At 37.0% G+C, this 25220-nt stretch overlaps 1 protein-coding gene across 2 annotated transcripts in view; it reads left to right on the forward strand.

Moving 5' to 3' along the window:
- Positions 1-438: 438 nt before the first annotated feature.
- LOC122796441 (adenylate cyclase type 1-like) overlaps positions 439-25220 on the forward strand; it is a 1016273-nt gene continuing 991491 nt past the window's right edge. For both annotated transcript variants that reach the window (XM_044064913.1, XM_044064914.1), the window contains exon 1: positions 439-558. In XM_044064913.1, coding sequence (XP_043920848.1) covers positions 481-558 — 78 coding nt within the window. In that variant the 5' untranslated portion in view covers positions 439-480. The remainder of the gene's footprint in view (positions 559-25220) is intronic.

Raw genomic sequence — 25220 nt, forward strand, 5'->3', positions numbered from 1 at the left:
ACACAAAATAAGCATGTGTTTGGGAGTTTGTGAGTGTAATCATTTTAATGTAGTTGGGTAGCAGAGCATAGGTAACTCAAAAAAATGTAACCCATAGAAAAAAATGGTATGCCCATTACTTCAGCATATAGGTTGCTGGAAAAGAAGAGGATGCTTCTGTTTCATGTGCGAGCAGTACCTTGCAGCAAAAGAGCGTGCATTTATATCAGTTAGATGGAAAGTCAGCACTGTGACAGAGTAACCACAAATGTGAGACTAGTACGTTACAGCAATAATGACACTGGTACTCATCTCTATCAATTAATATTTACGAGAAGGATATTCAGCAGTGAATATGTGCAGGGGATTGACAGGCTAATCATGTCATCAGTGCAGTAGTAGTAGAATACACTTAAAACAAAAGGCATTGCTCACTGAAATTTTTTTTTTTTAAGGTCTGGCTCATTTTCCAATAGCTTTGAACCTGTTTTGACAGTCCTTATGTTTTCAAGTGCCCTAGCCTTTCATAGCAGACAACTCGATTTGAAGCTACGACTGGATTACCTTTGGGCTATACAGGTAAGTCGTTTTCCTTTGTAGATAAGTTTTACTGGAAATAATTTTTTTCTGTGGAGATGGTTTATATACTAGTATGCATTTTATTTATAATATTCAAAAGTTTACTCCATGTAGAAACTGATCCTTTCATCTCATGTTGTGAATTGTGGACAGTTTCAGTATGTGTGTTAACTTTTGTCATGAACATGTTTATCTAGACAAAACATTTGTGGGAAAGAACATTAAAACCTATACTGACAAGTCTTTTCCTTGAGCCTACAGTGGAAATAAATTACCCTCATCTGACTGCATACTTTTAAGGTTCACTAACCATTAGCATACCTCTCAAGTGCACCTCATTATGAGGAGTGCACCTCATTTAAGGTCTTAAAAAGTTCATGTTCCACGAAGTTCCATATTGAAAGGGTCTGTCACACATTCACTGTTTTTTTAACTGATATATATGGTAAATAAAAATGAATCATATCAGTTCATTAAAAGATCTTTTTTATACATAAAAACAGCATATTTTAAACATCCTGTGACTTCCTAGTTGATGCTAGTCAGCTGTTAGTATGTGTTCCACATTTTGTCCATTTGTTCCACATTATGAGGGCTAGTGTTCCTCATTTTGGAGCTGGAAGGTTGAGAGCGATGACCGTTAGTTTTTTTAAACTGATCTTTTAGTTATGTACAGTTACCACTAACACAAAGATACTGTAAGCCTATCTACTCATCCCTTTACATGCAGTTAATAGTTTTCCTTCCCCTTCAATCCAGCTTTTCCACTTAATCTTTTTTCTCCTATCCCATGAATGACTCAATGGATTACTCCATTCCATAGGTCTATAACCCTTTCCATAACACAGTTTCTTTAGAGATCCATGGAATATTTCATCCCTACAATATGCTGCTTGTGCCCCCTCCCTAACCTTTCTCCATTTCTTTTCAGGATGATCCCTTCACATCTGAGCAACTAGACCTTGGTTCCAAATGTTTGTCTTCTGCATCTTTTGGTCTGAAGTTAGAAGAGCTTTGGCTTTTGTGACTCTGTACACATATTCATTCCCCTCTATCCCACAGATCTTTTTGGAGGCTTTACAGTGGACTCTTCTTAGCAGCCTCATGTCTTTTTTTGTTTTATGGCCTCCAGAACTGCTCCAAGTGTAGGTTTACCAGAGCTTCATAGACTGAAAGCACTGTGTTTTGTTTCTGGAGTCTATGCTTTTTAGCATATACTCCCTAGTATTCTGTTTGTGCTGCCACTGCACTCTTTCTCTCTGTCTTTGTTCCTGTTGGTCCAGTCTAAGTTTGATATAAATCCCAGATTCTTTTCCCTTGTTTTGCCATCTTTTCAACACACTGACAGCTGATGCTTCATACCAAGCTTGTTGTGCTCAAGCACATTCATTTGTACCCACCCTTGTCACATTTCTGACCACTTGGTTGGCCTTTCATATCTTTTCCTAGACTCTTCCTCATACTCCACTGCTGCACCTTTCTTTGTGACACATTTTTTCAAGTCTCTTTTCACTCAGATATATCTAAGACAAAGACACTGAAGAGGAAATGACCCAGATCAGACCCCTGTTGTATTTCACTAGTCATTTTCTTAATCCCTGATATTTTTCCTCTCACCATAACATTCTGCATCATAAGACATAATCATACACCTATCAAACTGATTAATCATGGCCTACATCTAACTGCTTCAGTTGTCTTATTAGCTCTAATTGTGGGACCAAGAGAAAAATCCAGGCTATCCACATATAGTTGTATTACCATTTCAGATTCAGCTGTAACTAATCATGAAACTAGATCTGGTTTGCCTGACAGTACCTTCTGAAAATAAGCATCTACATTGCCTCACCTCCAAAATTCTATCCCTTCTGTTGGGTGCACCTCTTCATAATCCAATACATCTGTTAACTTTGACTCCTCTCAATCCTGGATGCAAATCTCCCAGTCTGCTCCTGTCAGATTAATTTCCTCTCTGTTACCCTCTTCCTCCTACTCCACTACTTTATTTTCTCCTCCAGTTCTCTCATTCTCCTCTGTTGTTGTGTCTGGTGGACAATGGACAGTTAAACGTATCACCCCCCCCCCCACACACACACACACACACTGCCTTAACTATTAGGGTATTTAGATTGTGATGCTGTTTACTCCTTTGCCATATTTTTTGGCTTGTGTTTTTTCTTCTCCTTGACTTCATATTTGATACCCTCCTTTATTATAAAGATCATTGTGTACCTCACAACATAGTATAGTAAAATAGTACCACACAAAAAGAGAGGGAATTGTCACCAAGATTTCATTGGTAACACAGCCTTTACCATTCTGAGTTGCTGCTTAGCTATTAGCAGCCTAGATAATATAGCTCAACAGCCCTGCAACCAAGCTGCTTCAAATATTGTTGACATCCTGTCAGCGTGAGGTTTTAAAAGCTTTTGATTTTAATCAAATCAGAAAAAAACACAAAGGCAGAGATTTATAGAATTCTTCCATGTTCATGCATTACCTCATGACTGAAAAAAAGATGTACATTTTGAATATACAGGGATATACCTTGGTTTCCAATTAGGACTTTTATGATGTGGGTATACCCAAATGTTTATTTCAATTTTTTAGTGCCTCTGTACTATGTCTATTTCTATATCTAACTTTTCTATTTATACATTGTTTTATTTAGGCATATTTCATTCTGTGCAATTACTTAAACTTTCTGACACGTTTATGTACTACATTTTGTAATTATGTATTTTTTATGTATTTCTTATGCATTATTTATTTTTTTCCAATTTTATGTACTTTCCTTTACATTGAAGCTTTTCTGTCGGGCCACCACTGAAAATGGTCTAGCTTGGCCCAATCAACTTTCCTGGTAAACAAATGTCAGTAAATAAATAAAATCTGAGAAGTCTGCAAGTGAGAGAAAAAATAAAAACAGGGAATTATGACGTTATGTGTTTTCCTGGTTTTGTGAAATATTTCATTGCCTTATCTAGTCTGACTCACCCTATTTTAGTTTTTCAAGTAGTTGTATGTTTTAATTTTATCTGGACCTTGCAAGGACGTCTGTTGGTGTGTGACAGACTGAATATCATCTGCAAAGACTTCTTCCCCGTACCTCTTCTCCATATTTATAACCTCTGCTTAACATAAAATACAATGCAAGACATATGTAAAATTGCTCTGGTTAAACCCCTTCTCAAACAGCCGCAGTCTGAAAATACCTTCCTCTTCTGCCCTATCTCCATCCTCCGTACATTTAAGAAAATGTTTGAAAAACTAATCTACAACCAACTGTCCACTTACATCTAATGATACCACCTCCTCACTTAAACAGCATGGATTCTGGACTGCCGTGAGCACAGTGACATCACATAAAGGAAACTTTTTAGGAGATCTCTTCCTGCTCCTTTACTCTCTCCAAGAAAATGGAGTTAGCCCAACACTGTCACCTGATTCCAACATTTCTTAAAAAAATAGGTATTGCAGAGTTTAGATAGGTTCATCCATATTACCTTCCATACCCCTTACCTGAGAGGAGCTTCAGGGATCCATACTCACCCTACTACTGTTTTCAATGTTTACTAACAAACTACCCTCTTATCTCCCTAACAGTGCTATCACTCTTTAAGCAGATGACTTAGTTATTCTTTGATCCATTTCCGCACATTCAACTGTTCAAACCCAGCTTTAGTCTGACCTACACTCTCTTAATTCTTGGCTAAACAACCGTAAACTACTCCTAAACCCTTCCAAAACAATAAGTATATTTGGATCCTCACAAAAGCTGATGTTCCAGTGGTTTCCCAATACAAACAAACACTTAGGTTCATAGGTGTGTACTAGGCTAATGGCCCTGGAGCCTTTACAAGTCTAGCCCATAGGATTACCCTGGCATCATGCCACCCGACCTTAGTCCCCAGTGCCTGTGTCGAGTAGAGCCACTGGAGTGATCCCAGGGGTGATCTATTTCCCATCCACTCATCAAGATTTCTCTTGAAGAGGGCCAGTAAGGTGTTCTGTTTGACATTCATAGGAAGTCTATTCCATAGCATGGGCAGTCTCTGTGTTATGAACCTATCCCTCCAGCACGTTCTGTTGATTGTGGTAATGAGGTTGAGGTCTCTGGAGTGTGTGGTGTGGAGGGATTGGGGTTTCTTTAGATGTAGCATTTCTAACAGAGCTGGGTCAGACATGACCTTGTAAGTCAAACAGGAATCGCCTCTAAGTAGGTGATGTGAGACAGAGAATAGTTGGAGTTTTTTTGAGTCTGTAAATATAGCACAAGAGTTTAAAGCCTAGGATCCTCTTTGTGAGGTACTTTTGTGGCCTCTCCAGTTGTTGCAGGTGTTTAGTGAGGTACATGCCAAATGGGGGATTGTACTCGATGATTGGCCTAATGAGGGAAGAGTAGAGGGAGACAATGACCTTTTTCTTCCCGGATGCAAAACTCTTAGTAATGAGATGTGTCACATAGAAGGACTTTCTGACCACAGTGGCAATGTGGTGGTCAAAAGAGACGTTGCTGTCAACCTGTGTTTCCAGATCTCTTATAACGCCTTGTGTGTTCAGTGGATTACCATCAATGTGGTAATTCATGGGAACTGGGTTTTTCCCAAAGGGGATGACTACACATTTTTTGGCATTGAGCTTAAGGCCATGGTTCTGATACCAGTTGTTGGTCTCAGTGTGGCCTTTCTGTAGGATGTCAACATCACTTGGGGAGTTCATAATAGCTCCCAACTTGTAATCATTTGTGAACTTTGTCAGCCAGAGTCCCTTTGTGTTGGCCTGGACTTCAGAGAAGTAGATACCAAACAGGAGAAGACCCAGGACCGAACCCTGCGGGACTTCACTTGTGACTGGTCGGCAGTCTGACTTGGAGTCAGCTACTTTCACACTGTGGGTTCTATCTGTGAGCCAGTTTGCAAACTACCTAGTGATATAGGGGTTGATGCCTAGCTTAGTGAGTTTTTCTATGATTCCTGAGTGGGGAATGGTGTCAAAGGCCTTGGCCAGATCAAGGTAGGCTGTATGAACCACCTTGCTTTCAGCCACAGCTGTGGTGACTGACTCAAAGATGTCAACCAAGTTGAGCAGGCATGATCTACCCTTCACAAAACCAAACTGTGTGGGATCCATAATTTGGAAATTCCCTGGATCCTTGTTTATTAGATCCATGATGATGCGTTCCATAGCTTTGCATATCAGAATCATCAGGCTAATGGGGCAATAGTTTCCAGGGTCTGTAGTCACTCCTCCTTTGTGGAGAGGGATGACTGCAGCAGTGCGCTATTCAGTAGGGGCAAAGCCTGAGGTGAGGCTGTGACTGAACAAGGCACACAGGTGAGGTGCCAATTCACTCTGTAGTTCATGTAGAACACACCCAGGGATATTGTCAGCTCCCATAAAAGCTGTATTCTTGGCCTTGGGCAGTGCTGTTTTAACCTGTGCAGCAGTAATACTGGGTGCCTGGCAATCTACTGGTATTGTGATTGGTCCTTTGGGGGGTAGAGGGGTAAAGTTGGCACTGAATCTCTCGGCCAGTATATTGGCAATATCTGTTGGCTCAGTATAGGAGGTAAACACACAATATCAAGAACTCAGCACAGCTCAGCTTCCAAAACCAACAGGCAGGGTAGAATTTTTTCACAATATTTTATTCTTCTTCTGGTACCTCGGCATTTCATCTTCAAAGGAATAATCTAACTCCGCAATACACCTCCAAATGTACAATTCCATCAAAAGTTAATCACCTGTAATTAATTAATAAGTCAATTATTCAATAAGCAATGCAATACAGCCATTCAATAGTATTTTTTGAATTCCCAAGAAAGTGTTAAGAGAATCACTGAAAGACCCCCATAGAGACATTCCAATCTTATCTTGCAACATTTTCCTTCAAAGCATTTTTTAAAACATTTTTTACAAAGTTTTAATGTAATATGAATAATGAATATAAACATCATATGAATAAGGTATAAATAAATAAATAAATAACCTGAGACAGAAAATAAAGTTAAACATAACTATTCAAAAACAAACAATACATAAATACCCTTCCTGTCCCATGGTTAAACATTGAAAAAAAATATTTTATAAGATTAAATTGCTGTCAATATTCATTCCTCTTGGTTGGAGTGTCCTATAATTAATAATAAACCTACTGTCCAATTTATCCAACTCATTTTTAAAACTTCCCCTGTGTTCCATGGATGGATGTGCTAACAAACTGAAAAATAAACTCTGATAACAACCCCCATGGATAGACACAAAATGTTCTGCTACTGGACTCAGGCAATTTTTATTCCTGAACCAGCAAAGAGAATTCTTCCATTCAGTCTTTATTAACAAATATAATGAACTAAGTGCTTTCGCTCAACTCAATACATTGGGCTTCATCAGAGTTAACTAATCAGTACATTGTCTTCTTTTTAAATACTAAAAATATCATAAAAACGTCATAAAAACAATTAATATTGAACCAATGTCTTGTCCATACCAGTAAAATTCATAAATTGGTACCAATTATATCAATTATGATAAAATACAATAAAATACAATAAAATGAATGAATCAAAGGATCGTTCATTGTTCAAACATTAAGATAAAGTGTAAAACAATGTATGAAAAATGTTAAAAAATGTTTTTTTAAAACAATGTGTGTGTTTACAATCCATTAAATAAAATGTGCTTGTACTTCAATATACTTGATATTGAAATACATTGAAATACATTCATTTATTCCTGGTGATTTTGTTGCATCCAATCTAAGCTGCCATAAGCACTCTCTTACTTCTAATAAAGTTTTTGCATCACCACCTTTTTCTTCCACTGGTACTCTGTCTATAATAAAAAACAAAAACTTTTTAAAATTTTGACAATTCTTACTGTGTATGTAAAGTGCACTAGTCTCTTTTTTATTCTTTATGTCTCTCACATGTTCTAATATACAAAGCCTTAATTTACAAATGGTCTTACCCATGTAAAAAGTGGGACAACTCAAACATGTAGCCATGTAAACAACCATGTCCATGCTATAATTACAGTGTCCAGGACACTTAAGTGACCTGATGTAGTTATTGATACTGACATAACGACCATCATTCATATATTTACATGTACTGCAAAATCCGCACTTACTCATTCTAGACCTGTTGGGGTTACTTGTCACAGTTCTTCTTTCAAATAAATTTTTGATATTTGCACCTCTACTGTAAGTAAAATTAGGTGCACCACCCAACAATAAATCTCCACTAAACATACTATCCCAGGTAGTTTGAATAATCTTTTTAATGTTTGGTGCTGTATCATTGTATTTTAAAACCATAGCCCCCTTCATATCTGTTTTACGTATTGCATTTTGGGGGTAATTCCCTTCAATGTTGGTGGGTGTCATCAAACCTCCTCTTAAAATTGGTTGAAACACTTTGTTTCTCTTACTGGTTAGCTCATTACAAATTTTTGTAAGCACATCATGGGGATAACCCCTGTCCCTAAACAAGTCAATTAATTTGAACATTTCTATTTTAAATTTGTCATCCTCACTGACCAGTGTAGACAGCCTAGCCATCTGTCCTTTCATTATATTTTTCTTCTGGTAAAATGGGTGACATCTATCAAAATGCAAAAAGGAATTGGAGTAGGTTTTTTAACGGAATATGTTGAAACAAACTGCTCCATCCTTCTTGTATAATAAAATATCCAAAAACTCACAAAAATTACTATTCGCTTGACTTGTGAATTTTAAAAAAATTGTAGTGTTTTACAAGTATTCAACAAATTCCTGAATCTCATCTTTGTCTCCCTTCAAGAAGATCAATATATCGTCCAAAAAACGTAGACATAAAACAATTTTGGACATATAGTTGGAAGAGAAAAAATACTACGTTTCCCACTCAGCAAGCACAAGGTTGACATAAATGGGTGCATATCTGGCACCCATTGCCACCCCCTTGGTCTGCTTTAAAAATTCTCCATCAAACAAAATATAGTTATTCAATAACACCATCTCAGTTAAATCCAGTAACAACCCTCTCTTAACCGTGTGTACCTTACTGTATTTTGCTAAACTGTTACCAAACTATTCCAGTCCTATATTTTGAGGAATAACTGAAAAAAGATTGGTAACATCGATAGTAACAAATAAAAATTCATCATTAAATCCTTATAATTTCAAGACAGTGCCAGGAGTCTCTTAAAATGTATGGAATCTGATTTAATAAATCTTTGCAAACAATGCCTACATAAGAAGCTAGAGTCTCTGTCTTAGAACCAGCAGCAGCTACTATTGGCCTAAATGGTGATTCTTCCATATTCTTGTGTATTTTGGGGATACCAAAAATCGATGGTATGATAGGCATGCCAACCATCAAATATTTATATTCTATATCAGTGATAATCCCCTCAACCAAAAATGTATACAACTGCCAATCTATCTTGGCATATATTTGAGAAACCTTATATTTGGATACTTTTTGGTACGTTTCATCATAATTTAAAATTCCTTGCATTTTACATGTGTAATCAATGTTGTTCATAATAACAATCCCCCCGCCCTTGTCTAGTTTCATCATCCTATATTGATTGGTGGCTGTTAGCTGTTTAAAACAAACTTTCTCACCTGTCGTTAGAGTATCCACCTTCCTAACATCTGTTTTTACACATGTCCTTATTTGATTTTCACAAAGTTGTTCAAACACCATGACAACAGGGTTACTAGGTGGAATAAAAGTGCTACTTCTTTTGAAACTCAGACCAAAATCCACATATGGGCTTGGGTTGTTAGCAAAGAATACTTTTAAATTCAGTTGTCTTGTAAACAATCTAAGATTGATTAACAAACTACCAGTCTCACAACGAAATGTTGGAACAAATGAAAAACCTTTTTTGAAAAGTGAAAAATGATTGTCTGAAATATCCAAAGCAGTGAAATTGTATATAGAATAACCAACAACTAAAAATGTCTACATTTTTGTACACAGAACTGTTTATCACAATCATTCATTATTTCATCATTAAAATCATACAATGATTCATCATTAGAATCAGTAACTTGGTCTTCATTTTCGTCAACCAAAACATCAGCTAATAATTCATGGTTAACACTGGTGTACTCAAGAGGTACACAGTCTATCACAGTTTTTTCTTTTAATTGTAATTGTGATTGGGGTGTTGAATGTTCCTCGTATTGCATTGCCCCCTTCCCCTCCCCCTCCATTGATTTGACCCCCCCCCCACAGGGGCTCTGTTGAAAGTCTGCTGTTTTTGATTTTGATATTGATTTAGATACTGATTCCTTAGACGATCTGATTGTCTCGGTGGTGCGGGTAAAACGCGCTCATTATCCCCACATTCAGTTGTTATTGTTACCTCTTCTCCATTTTGTTCTCTTTGAGCCCTGTTGGTATCAGGCTCAAGCCTACCTACAGTACCTCTGTTTCTGTTGTTCAATAAATATGCTTTTTTCTCTGCATATTCCTTAGTGTCTCTAGCAATCTTGCCCTGTTTTTTTTCCAGCCCAATTCTAACAAATTTGTCTATGCCTCCCGTATTTTGTCAAAACGGGCCTTGTTACATTCAAATAACAAATCATTCGTAATACTAGTATGTAAAGCAATTATCTCGTCTTTCAATTTTGTAAGTTTACAGTGTGGTCGCGTGGGTTTCCTCCGGGTGGTCTGGTTTCCTCCCACATCCCAAAGACATGCTGTAGGTGGATTGGATACTCTAAATAGGCCTTAGGCGTGAGTGCATGTGCGTGTGTGTGCCTTCTGTGGAAGGTTGGGCGCCGGGCTGGCAATCCGACACCATAAAACTCCACTGCCAATCATGAGCGGACATGTGATCCGCTGTGGCGACCCCTAACTGGGAAAAGCTGAAAGAAGAAGGAAAGGGCAGTCATTGTTACAAATTATAATGTGCATCAAGTCCATACCTGTACGGTCAAAAAGAATAGTCAGATCCTGAAACACTTCCCAATCCTTGGTAATACCCATAGGAAACTTAAAAATCCTCAGACCTCTAGGAACTTGATGCAACTCAATGGAATGTTCTAAAAACACGTTATCCATTTGAAGAGACTTGAACCGCTTGGACAAATTCTTACAGTTGATTGTTTAAAAACCAGGGCCAGCTCCATTATCAACCACCAGCAATACTTTCAATTGCAGAGGTACTAACCACATGTCCAAATAGGAACGTGCCTCATTGGCTGACTTCACCCTGGAGCCACTGGTGTTACAACTGTTATCCATGTTGTTTCCTGATAATATCTTAATGTCACTACCGTTGGTAGTAGTGCTTACATTTGCTCTAATATTTCCATTTGGGGATACTTGTTCACCACTGGAACTTGGTGGTGTATGTAACGTTAAAAGTTCGGCTTGAGTTGTGGTTAGAGAGGCATTCATACTATCGGCTGTGTCAACGCTCCCATGAAGAGGGGTGTGTGGTTTGTGTTTTTATGTGAAGGCAGTGCTGGTGTGTGTTCTGGAGGGCTATGTGTTCCATGTGGTGTGGTGTGGTGCAAATGTTGACCTTCTCCTCTTGACCAGCTTTTCCCGTCTTGGCTGGAGAGTGCGTGGCTTCCAATTTGGATATATAAGTGCATCTTTCGCAAGTCTGAGTGTTGGGAGGTAAGAGTAGAGGGTTGTCGGTGTACATGAGGCAGTTGCTACATTGCCTCAGGATGCCCAAGTTCACCAGGTTAATAGGAGAAAGCAGAGAGAACTGACCTTTAGACATGCCTGGAGGGGTGGGCATTAATAATAAGTACTGGAGATGTTTCCTTGTAGAACATTTAGTGCTGGTAGCATTTTTGTGTGCTACAATAATTGCTACAAGAAGTCTTCAAAAGTGCTAGACTAATAAGCTAGTACAATTACAGGAGAGGAGAGAACTAGCAGATCTAAGGGAAAATTTGAGGAGCAGACTTTGGCACCACTCAGAAGCTTACAAACAGTCCCGGATACAGCAAATCTGTATCTCGACTAGACTAGTTACAGGAAAGGCTGGAAACAAGTGCAAACGTGGGCTTTTAAAACAGAAAGTTGAAAGAGATGGAAAAACTGCCCAAATGACCAATAAACTGCAATTTCTGGGCCAGAAACCATTACTCTTGTGGTAGATAGGCTACCTAGTGCTTACCACTCCCACTGATAAGCTAGAAGGCTTCCTTCTGACACAGAAAGGCTTGTGGGGCTCAGAAACTTACATACAGTCCTGGATACAGCAAAGCTGTATCTGGACTAGACTAGTTACAGGAAAGGCAGGAAAAGCTTAAATGCAGGCTTTTAAACCAGAAAGTTGAAAAAGATGGAAAAACTGCCCAAATGGTCAACAAACTACAATTTCTGGGCCAGAAACCACTCCTCTTGTGGTAGATAGGCTACCTAGTGCTTACCACTCCCACTGATAAGCCAGAAAGCTTCCCTCCAACACATAAAGGCTTGGGGGGGGGGGCTCAGAAGCTTACAAACAGTCCTAGATACAGCAAATCTGTATCTGGACTAGACTAGTAACAGGAAAGGTGGGAAACAAGCCCAGACATGGGCTTCCTTTAAATAGTTAGGTTTATGGCTGAACCAGTCACTTAACTTCCAAAGCCATGTTGAAAATACCAATAAAAATCAGTTTTCTTTTATTTTGATCCTAGAAAATATCTCCATTTCTGTTCAGACAAGCTAGAGATGCAATAGGCAAAGCAGTCCTCCTTGATCAACTGAAATATTAGCTTCCTATCATAGCCACAGCCTCTATAAAAAGCTCATCCAGTCTGCATTTCATTAAAAAACAAAATCTGCTGACTAACTTCAAATTCCCCTCACAACTGCATCATCATCTCCAAAGCCAAATGGCTACCAGTCTGCTATAGAGTTAAGCTATTCATAGGATCTCTTCTTTTCAAACTAGTAGAAACCAAGTGCCTTCCCATCTCTTCCAGCTAAATTCCATAATAAAACTACCCCCTTACAACCTCTGCAACTTCTCCCAATTAACTCCCTCACTCCAGACACCCAAAACAAAACTGTATTGTACCAACCATTCCTTCTTTATTCTTGCATCCAAACTCTGGTAATAATCCCCCTCCCTCACCTAAAAGAAGTGCATCTTTCCCCATGTTAAGAGCTCAAAAGACACCTCCATCAAAAATTGCAAGGGCTTTTCCAAGAGACACACAACTAGCTCCTCAGCTGCATTACTCCTGCTTTGACACTGTTTTCTCACCTGTTGCACCATTCTCGTACCTACTACTAAAATTACTTAATATTTGTTTTATAATCTGTTAATAATATTTGCAAATTGTTTCAAATACCTATGGGATTATCTACCTGCTGGGAATATTCTGTTTGTGACTTTGTTTTATTTTTTTGTGATTTCTTTACCCAGACTTTGACTGCAAATCATCTGCTGTAATCACTGTCCGCTATACCCTGGTAAACAAACTAAATAAATAAAATAAATAAATGAATATCATAAGTGTGAAACTGGTCTAGCTGCTCCAGCTATGTTGCCAGTGCTGATATACTGTTATCAGGAACACAAAGTAAACAGAGGTAATCCAGATGGCTTGAGACAAGTCTGATATGTCACCCATGACCCTAAAGGTGACAGGACTAACCAGAAACAAAGTACAAAAGTTTATTCCAGATAAAATCATTTTAGCTAGCACATCTAGGAGACTCACTCTCTCTGATATCCTTCCTGTGGTAGGAATAAAGTTGCTTTGTTGCATTTTCAAGTAGTTTATTCAGTTAAGTAGATGGACTAGAGTCCTTGCTCTAATACATTACATTAAACATGTCAGTTATTTGACGGTTGTTACAGACAATGGTGAGGAGGTCCAAGGGAGCTGACGAGGAAAATCTGGGATATGGAAAAACAAGGAGCCAATCCTAATGCCTTTAGGTTAGCCCCTTACTTGAATATTCCAGAAAGAGCCATGAGGGTTTACCAGCTCAGCAGCTTGTGGAACCTCATTCTTAGTTACAAGCATACCTTTCATCTCTCTCTGAATTTCATTGACATCCCCAATTTTGACTCAAATTTCAGCTCTTTCCCTCTTAATCCTTTCTAAAATTGTGGATGTTTTGGAGAAAACATGGTGACTTGCATTTATTTTTTTGTTTATTGACATTTGATTACAGGGAAACTCCATCTGGGTAGAATGCCATTTTCAGTGGAGGGCCAGGAAGAAAAGCTCCACAGTATTACAAAACATTTTAAGAATAATAATTTGACAGTCTTTAAAAATAATACAAAAAACAACTACAGTTTAAATAATTAAACCAAATTAGACATAATGGGAAGACATTGGTTAAGAATAAAGTTATATGAAAATAATTTAATATTTAGAGAAATTTTAGCCAGTTTATAGAAAATGTAAAGGTACGTTGGTATAATACAAACAGGAATTGCAATATGAAATGAGAATTAAATAGGCCTTTGGTATAATTAGACAGAAAGCCAGGGAGAGAAATTAATAGAAGTAAGGAAGTTAGTGAAGAAGGCAGCGTAAGGAGATATAGGAATGTAGAGGTATTTGTCCACATTTAAGGATATAATTTATCCTGATGTTGAGAAAGAACAGTCAGCTTTTGGCTATTAAGTCTTTCAGAATGATTTTGAAAGATAGGAGGGAGGGTATTGACCTGATGGATAAGGAGTGCCAGGCCTTAGCAAAACGGTACCAGCATAGACAATGCCCAGAAGATTTGATAGGTTTGTGGACAGACAGGAGTTTTTGGTCACTAGATCATAATGACTGACTAGGAACATAGTTGTGTAGAATGTTATTTAGTGCTGGGCAAGCAGATGGATTCTGAATAGTTTTATAGGTGGTAAGAAAATGTGTATATCTTAGTTGCTAGGGTAGTTTTAATTAATTTAGGCATTTTAGTGCTATACAGTGGTGGGTTCCAAATGGGGTATTGGCTGCAAATTTAGCAACTTTGTTAAAAGCATTGTTGAAATTCTGATTTTTGTGATACCTGAAGGTTAGTAAGTGTGGGAACACCATAAAGATCTGTAGGGAGGAGATAAGTCGTGGCAAGGGCACCTTTAGTTGTGTTGGTAAAAACATTTCTGGCTCTATAAAGCATCCCTAGTTTTTCTTATGCAGTCTTGTTTGTACAAGTCAAGTTTTAGATTATCATCCACTATGAGAAGTGACTTCAGTGTTTGCATTATCAAGACACAGGACGTTAAATTTTATTTTTTTCATTGGGGTGGGGGGGGAGTAGTAGTTTTTGTGTTTGTTTTATTTTTTTAGGGTTGAACCTGAGTTCTAAGTTACAAATCCATGTTTGAGTTGCTGCTTAAGCTTCCTGAATATTTTTTTGGAGGTGTGCCACATTGTCATCTGCATACTGTATTAGGGAGGCCTGTTGTGTGGATGAGTTGGGGGTGTTGGTAAGAATACTAAAGAGAAGGGGACCAAGGACAGAGCCTTGTGGTACACCGGTGGTGAATTGAAGGTATGGAGAAAGGGTAGAGTACCATTTTGCTGACTTGCACCTTTTGGATAGGCAGCTTTTGAACCATAGAAGAGTGGGCTGAAAGAGGCCTAATGAGGACATTTGAAATAGAAGTTTGCTATGACAAACTCGTTGAAGGCTTTAGCCAAGTCTAAAAACCAGGAGGAGACTAGTTTTCTATTATCTCTAGCTTTATTGACAGTATCTATATAGGTTCGAAGTGTAGTGTTAGTACTATGGGAGGGACAGAAGCCATGTTGTGTGGGGGAATAGGAATTCTTCCTGCAAGAGATAGTTTAGGAATTGTTTTTGAATACATTTTTTCAAGTATTTTATAGAGTGGAGACATGACTGCTATAGGTTTAAAGCTAATAATGTGTGTTAAATTTCCACCTTCATACAGAGAGATAATGTGTGAGTTTTTCCAGTGAGAGGTAACATGGGATTCCTGGACTGACCTGTTTATAATGCTTGAGACAGGGTAGGTAATGCTGTCAGCTGTTGTTTTATGGAATTCACTTGGCAGGTCATGAGCAGAAGTAGAACATGGTTTGAGTTTGTTTAAGAGTAGCTTTATACAGGATGTGGGCACAGGTTTGAAGTGAAAATAGATGTGATGATATGTAGCTGCTGGTCAAGGTTAGGATTAGATGTTGGGGAATCCTTGGCTAGAGATGCTATACTAATTATGAAAAATAGTTGAACTGTATTGCAATTTTGAGTAATGAGTTACTGTTAGATGGATTAGGGTTGAATGTATGGCCAGATGCAAGATTTTTTTAAGGCTGTCCAGAATTTTTTAGGGATGTGTTTAAGGTACTCTAAACGTTGTTATTGTATAGTTTTTATCTTCATTAATTTTCTTTTTAGTATGATTGTGAAGATTCTGAAATTTTCAAGATGTTGGTGTTTTATATTTATTTCTATTCTTTCTATACTTTTTCTCTATCCTGCATTGGCATACTACTCTTAGTATATCTTTATATAGACTAGTATATCTGGTTTTCTTGCATCTATTTTTGAACTGTTGGTAATGCTTTGTGGATCATGTTTCCAATGCTTCTCAGTTACTTCAGTATTGTAATGCTTGCACAATCCCCAATATAACAGTCTTGCCACATTACGTGCATTTCAGTATACAAGCCCTCTGCTGATAGTGTATCACACCCAGCAACATGATGCGTGATTGTTTCCAGTTGTGTTGTACAGAACTTGCATTTGCCTGTTTCTCCCACATGTTCAATGGACTTTGTAAACCAATGCATTTGTAGTCCATTATACTGGGCCACTAATATTAACCTTCCATCTTTTGAATTAAATTCACATCTCCTTAACTATTCCTGTGTCAGATCCTGATCAACATGAGGTTGTATTATGTAGTTGCAGCTATAGTTGTGCCATTTCCACATTTCTTGCCTTCTCATCTGATACTTCTCCTTATATTTTTGTTTTTTGGCACATACATTTGTTACCTGATTTTTGTGTACATGGTTTGGTTTCCATTCCTGCCTGACACCAAAATGCTGCTGCTAAACTAAGGAGGGATGCCATCTTAAATTTGTTCTCTTATTTAAAAACTTTCACTGTCTTTGGATCTGGTGAGGTCAGCATATATGTATGCAGTCCTACGATTGCAGATCGATACATGTAATTGATTTCAAGGAGGCCCACACCTCCTTCAGAACAGGAAATGTATAATCTTAGTATACACTGATTTTTGTACATTGTTTGATAAGCTTGAAGCATTTTTCTTGTTTTCCTGTCCAACTGGTCCAGTACGTTTTGGGGCCAGTCAGTCACCCGAAAACTGTAAGTCAGAACAGGAAGAGTAAATTGGTTTATACTTCAGACTTTGTTCTTTGATGTCAAGGCTGTTTTCTGTATTAATTTTAGTCTTCTAAAATATTCCTTATTGAGTTTTGTTCATGTTTTATTGTTGATCCTTCACCAGTTTCCAAATATTTATACACTCCCTCTTGCTCAAGTTATTTTATATCACATTCTTGTCCCAAAATGATGTTTTCTTGGTGCTGCAGCTTTCCTGCTTCAAATGTTGCTTTTACACTTTTATCAAGAACGAATGACATTATTTTATCATCTGAGAAAATTTTGACCACCTACAGTTGTGCTTTCAGCTCCTCATCTGCTGAACTATACAGTTTTAAACCGTCCACAAAAAAGAAGTTGTTTTCTGGGAGACAAATTTTAACCATGATCTAATCTTTTAAGTAGACAGCTTAATGGGTTAAGTGTAAGGCGAAAGAGCACCAGTGACAGAGTTAGCTTGGGATATCTTCCTTTGAACTTTTATTCCTGGGATGATAATTTGTCCTTTATCACTGCTTAGCTGTAAAGTGGTTTGTCACTGTTTCATTGTCAGTGCAGTGTAACTGATCAGTGTAGGGTGTATCTTAAACATCTGTAAGCACTCCTCTACCCATAAAGGTAGGATGCTGTTGAATGCTTTTTTGTACTCTATCCATGCCATACTTAGATTGTTCCCTTTTTGAAATTCCCCATTCTGACTAACAACTTTTACAACAATGATCATTCATTCATATGACTTTCTTTTATTACCCCTTTGTTCTATTGCCGTGATTGGGTATTCTTCTAAATGACTGTAAAATCTATCGGCATCAACTCCAATATATAGTATATACATTGTTGGAAGGCAAGTTATTTGTCTATAGTTTGTAGGATAGCCTCAAGGAGGATTATCATTTTTCCTGTTAACAGGTTTTACTTCTAGTCAGGGTGTGCATATAAGTAGTTCTTACTCAGGGCTAAATCTTCATGTAAAGATGTCAATACCTTTATCCAGAAGTTGGGTACTGCATTTGGGCCTGGTGTTTTCTAATTAGAAGCTTTTCTGAATTTTGTTTCCATTACTTTGGTCATTACTTCATCCCATTTCATATCCTGTACATTTGAATTACTTCCTGTTTCCTTTACTTCTTCTGTCCATTCCACATCTTTATGTTCCACAAGGTCTTCATAGACATTTCTGCAACATGCATCTATTTCTTCTTTCTCTGATGGTGTTTCTGTTCCTTTTGCTTTGTTTACCAGTTCTATAAAACTTTATTGCGTCATCAATACATTTCTTATTTTGTACCTTTTCTTTATATTTGTTTGCATATAGTCTACGTTTTTTTGCCTGTACTTATATCATTAGTTTATTATTTGCAAGAGTGTGCAACAAGTCTTGGTCTGTTCTAGTACTGTGCATTGCTTTTATCATACCTGTCTTTCTAAGTATTTTTGTTGATGTAGTCCCTGTTCTATACTCTTCTAACAGACTCTTTTTGTCTTTATTTCTTTTTAGTTTTCTCTATTCAATATTTCCATGATGGCATTTGACTTCTTTCCTTCCTTTCCCTTATTGCCCTGTATTTTCTGGTAAGACTTTATCTGTTATTAATTCAGCTGCACCATAATATATCCTACTCACTTCTGTTGTATCACATGGATTTCACTTAATAGTCTTGATTGCTGTGTTTGTTTGTTTTTTTTATCAGACTTCAAACATTTTGCGTCTTATTGACTTTCTCTAATCTATTTCTTTCACCAATCTTAATATGTCTATCCGGTTCTACTTTACATGGTCGACATTTCAGAAATTCGACTTTCATATGGCTGGGACCATTTGATCGACTTTCAGAATGCCGACCATGTAAAATAAACTTAAAAACACAACACTTACCTAAAACTGTTAGCAGGGGGGCTATGGCCCCCTGCACCCCCATGGGGGCTCTGCCCCCCACCCCGTAACTTTAATATACCAACTCCGAGATCGCACTACAGTGTGGAAGTGGGAAATTTTCCCATTCCGCACTGTGCAGAGATAGCGGTTCCCCATGGTCAGCTTTTCAAAAGTCGATCATATGGTCTCAGCCATATGAAAGTTGACTTTATGAAAAGTCGACCATGTGAAGGGGACCCGCCTATCCAGCTCTATTAAATCAAGCAACTCTTCCATTAGATCTTTTTCTTCTAAACAGAAGGCATTTTTTTTATTCTCCGCTTCCTATGGACATTCTGCAGAAAATTCCAAAATATCTTCCTGTGACATATACTCTTAAGCTGCATCCTGCGTCATAAGTTGTTCCTTAATTTGGGAACTCCACAACACTGACTGCTTCAAAGTTGTCAATATTTCCTGCTCCTTTCCTTGATGTGCAACTCCAACTGAACTTTTCTACTGGTTTCCTACTGAAGGCTCCAGAGTATCGTTATGTGGCAACTGAGTAGATGCTTCCCATTCCACCTGTTTCTCCTTAATTTGTGGACTTATTTTTGTATCATGCTGTGATGTTACAAGAGTTGGATTTTCTACACTAAATCATTCCCACCTTGGGCATTTAAAAAGGTGACAACTCTAGGAGGACTGGCAGTGACAGGGTAATAATTAGACTAGAAGTGTCCAGGAAGCCCCCAACTTGAGATTTGCTGGGGTCCCCTTAAATGCTAACACCAGCCCTGGGTGTTTGCATAGTTGTGGACATTTGGGAGACATGGTTCTGTGTATGCCAAATTTTCTAAGTCATGAGGAAGTGAGTGAATCGTATATGCCAGTATTATAAATTTACTACCTTAAATGCAAATGTGTTATATGCTGCACATTAGAAGGAATACAAAATTGAATTTTCCTATGCATTTCTTGCAGTACAGTAGAAACCACATAAGATGTTTATTAAAACCAAGAAAGTAAAAATAACCACTGCTAGACTTGTAAAAAATAAACAAGGTGTCCAACGAGATAAAAGCTCAACTCCAATGCCACTTTCCAAGCGATTTATTAATACAGGCGAAATACCAAGTAGATAAAACCAATATAACCAGATAAACGCTCTTTCCACTACAATGCGTTTTCGTCCTTACACCAGTCAGGACTTCATCAGATAACAGTAAAACATTTATTAAAAAAAACTTAAATACCCTTTCTCATTTAAAATAAACCTATCAGGTTCAGTGCGTTCCACAACGTCAAATCAAATTTATACATTCATTAAACATGTAAAATATCAGTATAAAGTATGTAAACCTTGTTGACTAATAAATATAATACAAATTTTAAAAAATCTTTGCTTCTACTGTTAGTGCTTATTATTTAAAACAATTCCAAGTATGTATATGTAATAAAAAAACTTTTATACTTTAAAATTACTATAAAAACTAGCATTGTATTCTAGTAACTTGGAAGACATAGTAAAATGTGGTTAGTGCTGCCCTCCAGTGGCTTGACAAATTATTGTTAGTAATTCAAACTTCTGCAGCTCTTAATTTTAATATTGGGGTTAAGGAAATATGCTCATTTAGTCCTGGTAATCTTGTGGCATCCAACTTAATTTGCCACCATAGTTCTCTATAACACAACCATTCTTCCCATAAACCCCCTCTCAGTTCTTTTTTAACCTGTTCTATTACGAAGAATTGGAATTTTCCACTTTCACATTGTTTAAGATGTTTATATAATGCATTAGTCTCTATTGACTTCAAAATTTCATATGCATGTTCATATATTCTCCTCCTCAGAATTCGTTCGGTTTTACCTATGTAAAATGAACTGCATTTTAAGCATTGGGCTAAATATATCACCCCCTCTAGTTTCACAATTATAATAATCATTACTCATAATTGTTGTATTTCTACTAGGAATATTAACCTCGTCCTTGTTCATCATAAACTCACATTGATTGCAGTGACCACATTTAAAGCTTCCTTTCTTCCTACGTCCATCTATTGTTATCCTACCCTTACTATTTGTATTAGTATTAGAGTGAGATTCCAAGAATACCTGTTGAATTACTAACAATAATTTGTCAAGCCACTGGAGGGCAGCACTAACCACATTTTACTATGTCTTCCAAGTTACTAGAATACAATGCTAGTTTTTATAGTAATTTTAAAGTATAAAAGTTTTTTATTACATATACATACTTGGAATTGTTTTAAATAATAAGCACTAACAGTAGAAGCTAATATTTTTTAAAATTTGTATTATATTTATTAGTCAACAAGGTTTACATACTTTATACTGATATTTTACATGTTTAATGAATGTATAAATTTGATTTGACGTTGTGGAACGCACTGAACCTGATAGGTTTATTTTAAATGAGAAAGGGTATTTAAGTTTTTTTTAATAAATGTTTTACTGTTATCTGAAGAAGTCCTGACTGGTGTAAGGACGAAAACGCATTGTAGTGGAAAGAGCGTTTATCTGGTTATATTGGTTTTATCTACTTGGTATTTTGCCTGTATTAATAAATCGCTTGGAAAGTGGCATCGGAGTTGAGCTTTTATCTCGTTGGACACCTTGTTTATGTTTATTAAAACAACACAACTATTTTGACAAATGTGGGGTGCAGCATTGCAGGACTCATTACCATGGTATTGTAATGAAAACAATATAATAATAATAATAATAGCAATCATCAAAGGTGAATGGCAGAGTGGGAGCACTGTTGTGTCATCAGCATGAGACATACAGCACTGGTGAGCAGATGGTGCATTTTCTGTGAGTAGAATGTGTTTCTGTTGGAGCTGGGACATGCTTGTATAGTTAGAGTTACCCTTTAATGTATAGGCAAGTCTTGGTTAAATGCTACTGTTCATTGGTGTTGTGCTGGCTCTTCCATGATGGCAGTGTTGCATATGCACATATATTTAAGTACTGCTCTTGTCTTAACCATACTTCTCAACCTCTTAGCCCAAGAAATCTGAACACAGCCTGACATAACAGGGGTACAAAGGACCGAAACAGGGCAGATTTTAAATACTGCTCATATAAACTTAGAAAGTTACTAGAATAACAGGGTATGTATTAAAACTGCATTTTCTAAAGAACATGAATTCTGAAACTTAAATGTATGACATTATTTACTAATTTTATGCCAGATTTGCCAGAAAACCAAAAATTACATGAGGAACAGACTGAAATTTTGAGGCAAAAACCTGGACATAATGCAAAAATCTGGACAGTTGAGAGGTGTGGAACTACATTACAATGAAATACTTGCAAAAGTAATACATTTGTGACTACCATTCATGGGTCTAGTCAAGGATAGTGGTTTCCTAGCATGTGGTGGTACAAAGATGAAAAATGTGTGCACATTTGATATAGGGAAAACATTCCATATAATCAAATGTTCATAATATTGAACTTATTTACCACCAACAAAAGTGATCAAATATTTATTTGATTGTATCTGCTGGCATTACTTTGTGGAAGGCTGCAGAACGGCAGGGAGTCCGAGTCTGGGAGTGGGAGTCTGCCTTTCCCCACTGTTGTGCAACCTTAGAGTTGTTATATATAATAAGCAGAGGAGGTAGGTACGCATGAGTTTTGTGTTTTTTCCTAATATTTTGCATTTTGATCTTTTTGCATCAGTGTTTTGCCATTCAGTATTGTTGCACTTTGATGTTTCGAAATGCATCTGCTATAACATGTTGAATATTGATCATGATAGGAAAGTTAACTCATATGTACAACTTTTAATGGTTCACATTATAATTGTTGCTCCTTCCCATTTCATCCTTTTCATTTCCTTTTTGTCCCTTTCTGGAATATAAATGTTTTAATGAGAACAGTAATCTTCAGCTTTGTCAATACATTTCACTGATATGTATCTGACACTAGGGTTTAACATGTGAATGTCTCTTTATTTTTCCATTTAGCAAAAACAGAGTGAAAAGAACGATGTAACTTGTCATGTGATTTTGTGTTCCATTATGGCTGTGATAAAGTTATTCATTCATTCACATTTCCATCAGCACATCTCTTCCTGTCTGTTATATTGCATTAAGTAATGTAGTTGTAGCCACAGACTTGCCATGTTGATTCATGTAGTACTACTGATATATCCGCCAGTGTTCTTGTTTAAATTATTCCATGTACACACAAACTATGTAGGTATCCATAAAAAGCTGTCAGCGTTCCTAACTACTGGGTATGAAATGGCATTTAAATGCAAAGTTTTGGCATACCAAAGTATGCACCCCTAGTGTGCAGCATTCTGTCAGTATGTGTAAAATCAGGATATCTATATATATATATATATATATATATATATATATATATATATATATTATATATATGTATATATATTTGCATAATTTAACAGGTGATACTCCACACTCGTGCTGTTCAAGTTGTTAGTATGGTGTATTCCTAAACCAGAAATAATGTAGATTATTACATGAAGGCAAAACTTGTTCCATTCCATCAGATCTGCTGACTGTAGACTTTGAATGCCTGCCACTGTTTATGATGACTTGATGGTATAAAATTTAACTTGTGATTATCACAATAACAAGAATAGCAATGTATGACTTGTGAACAGTGTTAGTGCATGTTGCTTTTTGTATACCTGCTGTACTCTTGGCTGAGTACTTCCTCACATTGACACCCCTTCTCCAGGCTGTCATCTCTCTACTCTTCTCGTAATTATACCTGCCTCCTCAGAACTGTCACATGTGGGTTTTCTACAGCTCTGTGTGTTATGTATTGTGTGTAACGATATCCAGAATCATGGACTATGATGTTGTATGTATTGCTACAGACTTTCTTTCCTCACACCTGTATCCACTGTATGTAATTAGTATTGCTACGCATCTCTGTGCTCCTTTACTTCCTTCATCTTCTGTTTATACATGTTATTGCACCGTATCTCTGTATTCCGTGCCTGTTTTGTGTAGAACTTTGCTCCTCGGGCCTCCACAATTGGACTATCACAGTAAACAAATGTTAATAAATAAATACTTAGTACACTATTTTAAGTAACATATAACTAACATATGTTGAAATAAATGGTAAAAGAGAAGATGGAAAACACTAAGAGTTTTTCAGACACACAAACGATGTGATATTGATATGTGTGATGCTGTGCTATCAGAATTACAGAAATCTTAGCCAATGTCTTTGGTAAGACAGTAATTATTTTATTTTAGTTACATGTGAGATTTAGTACATGCAGTAGCACCTAATAAAGCAGCTGTACTTTGTCACAGTGGAGAATTAAGGGAAACAGACTGAGAAACAATGGCTATGCATAGCCAAACAAAAAGAAATTTAGTGTAGTCAGAGGGATGGAGAACATACAACAAAGATCATCATATATATGGATTTAGATGACTTAATGCTGTTACTTGAGTCACTTAAGACATAGCTTTTACATATAAACATAACAGCAAATAAGAAACAGAAAATTGTTGCTTGTAAAAATAACAGTACTGCGGTATGAAGGCCAGTGCTGTTTATACCTGTCTCTCATTTCCAGTAATGACTGCTGTAAAAGTTCTACATTGCCAGTACTATATTTTGTAGTATAGTGTATGAGTGTCTTCATGTGTGAATGTATACAGCCACTCACGCAAACATACATGTGTTTGTGTGTGTGTATCTGTGTATAGATGGAGAGAGGGAAAGATGGAATGACACAGCTATATGGAGAAAAAGAAAGATCTATGTATGTGTGTGTGTTTGTGTGTGTGTGTGTGTGTGTGTATGTGTGTGTGTGTGTGTGTGTGTATATATATATATATATATATATATATGTATGTATATATAGGTATAGATAGATAGGGGTGGCCGTGGAAAGAGTCAAAAATACCTAGTTCCTGGGGGTGCACATCTCCAATGTCTTATGCTGGATGGCTCACATTAACCACACAGTGAAGAAGGCACAACGTCTGCACTTCCTATGGAAATTGAGGAAGGCAAACCTGGCACAAACCATCCTCAAAGCCTTCTATAGGGGGACCATTGAGAGCATCCTCACTAATAATATGATTGTATGGTACAGAAACTGCAAAGCATCTGACCCCAAGGCTTCTACAGTTCAATTACCCCATACTGAAATTAAAAGAACTAGAAAGAAAGAAAATTCATTAACTAGAGAGAAGAAACAATAATTAACATAGAGCACTCATCATCATACTTTTAAATGAATATGGAATCAATAGAATGCAATATTTATTACAGTGTGTGGTCTTTTTAAATAATGAATGTCTTAGATCCAATCAGAAGTAAGCTGCTGGTATTTAAATGTGAGAAACATGATTTTACTTTGTCTGATGAAGTTTAACACGGTCTTAAACGAAAGTGCTAATGTATGATATAGTTGTTTTTATTTATTAAAGTGTGAACTTGTTTTAACAGCAAGTTGCTGTCCATTTCATCTGATTCAACAG

This window comes from Protopterus annectens, chromosome 3.part0 (assembly GCF_019279795.1).
Source record: "Protopterus annectens isolate FY-2018-M chromosome 3.part0, PAN1.0, whole genome shotgun sequence".
Taxonomy (NCBI): Eukaryota; Metazoa; Chordata; order Ceratodontiformes; family Protopteridae; genus Protopterus; species Protopterus annectens.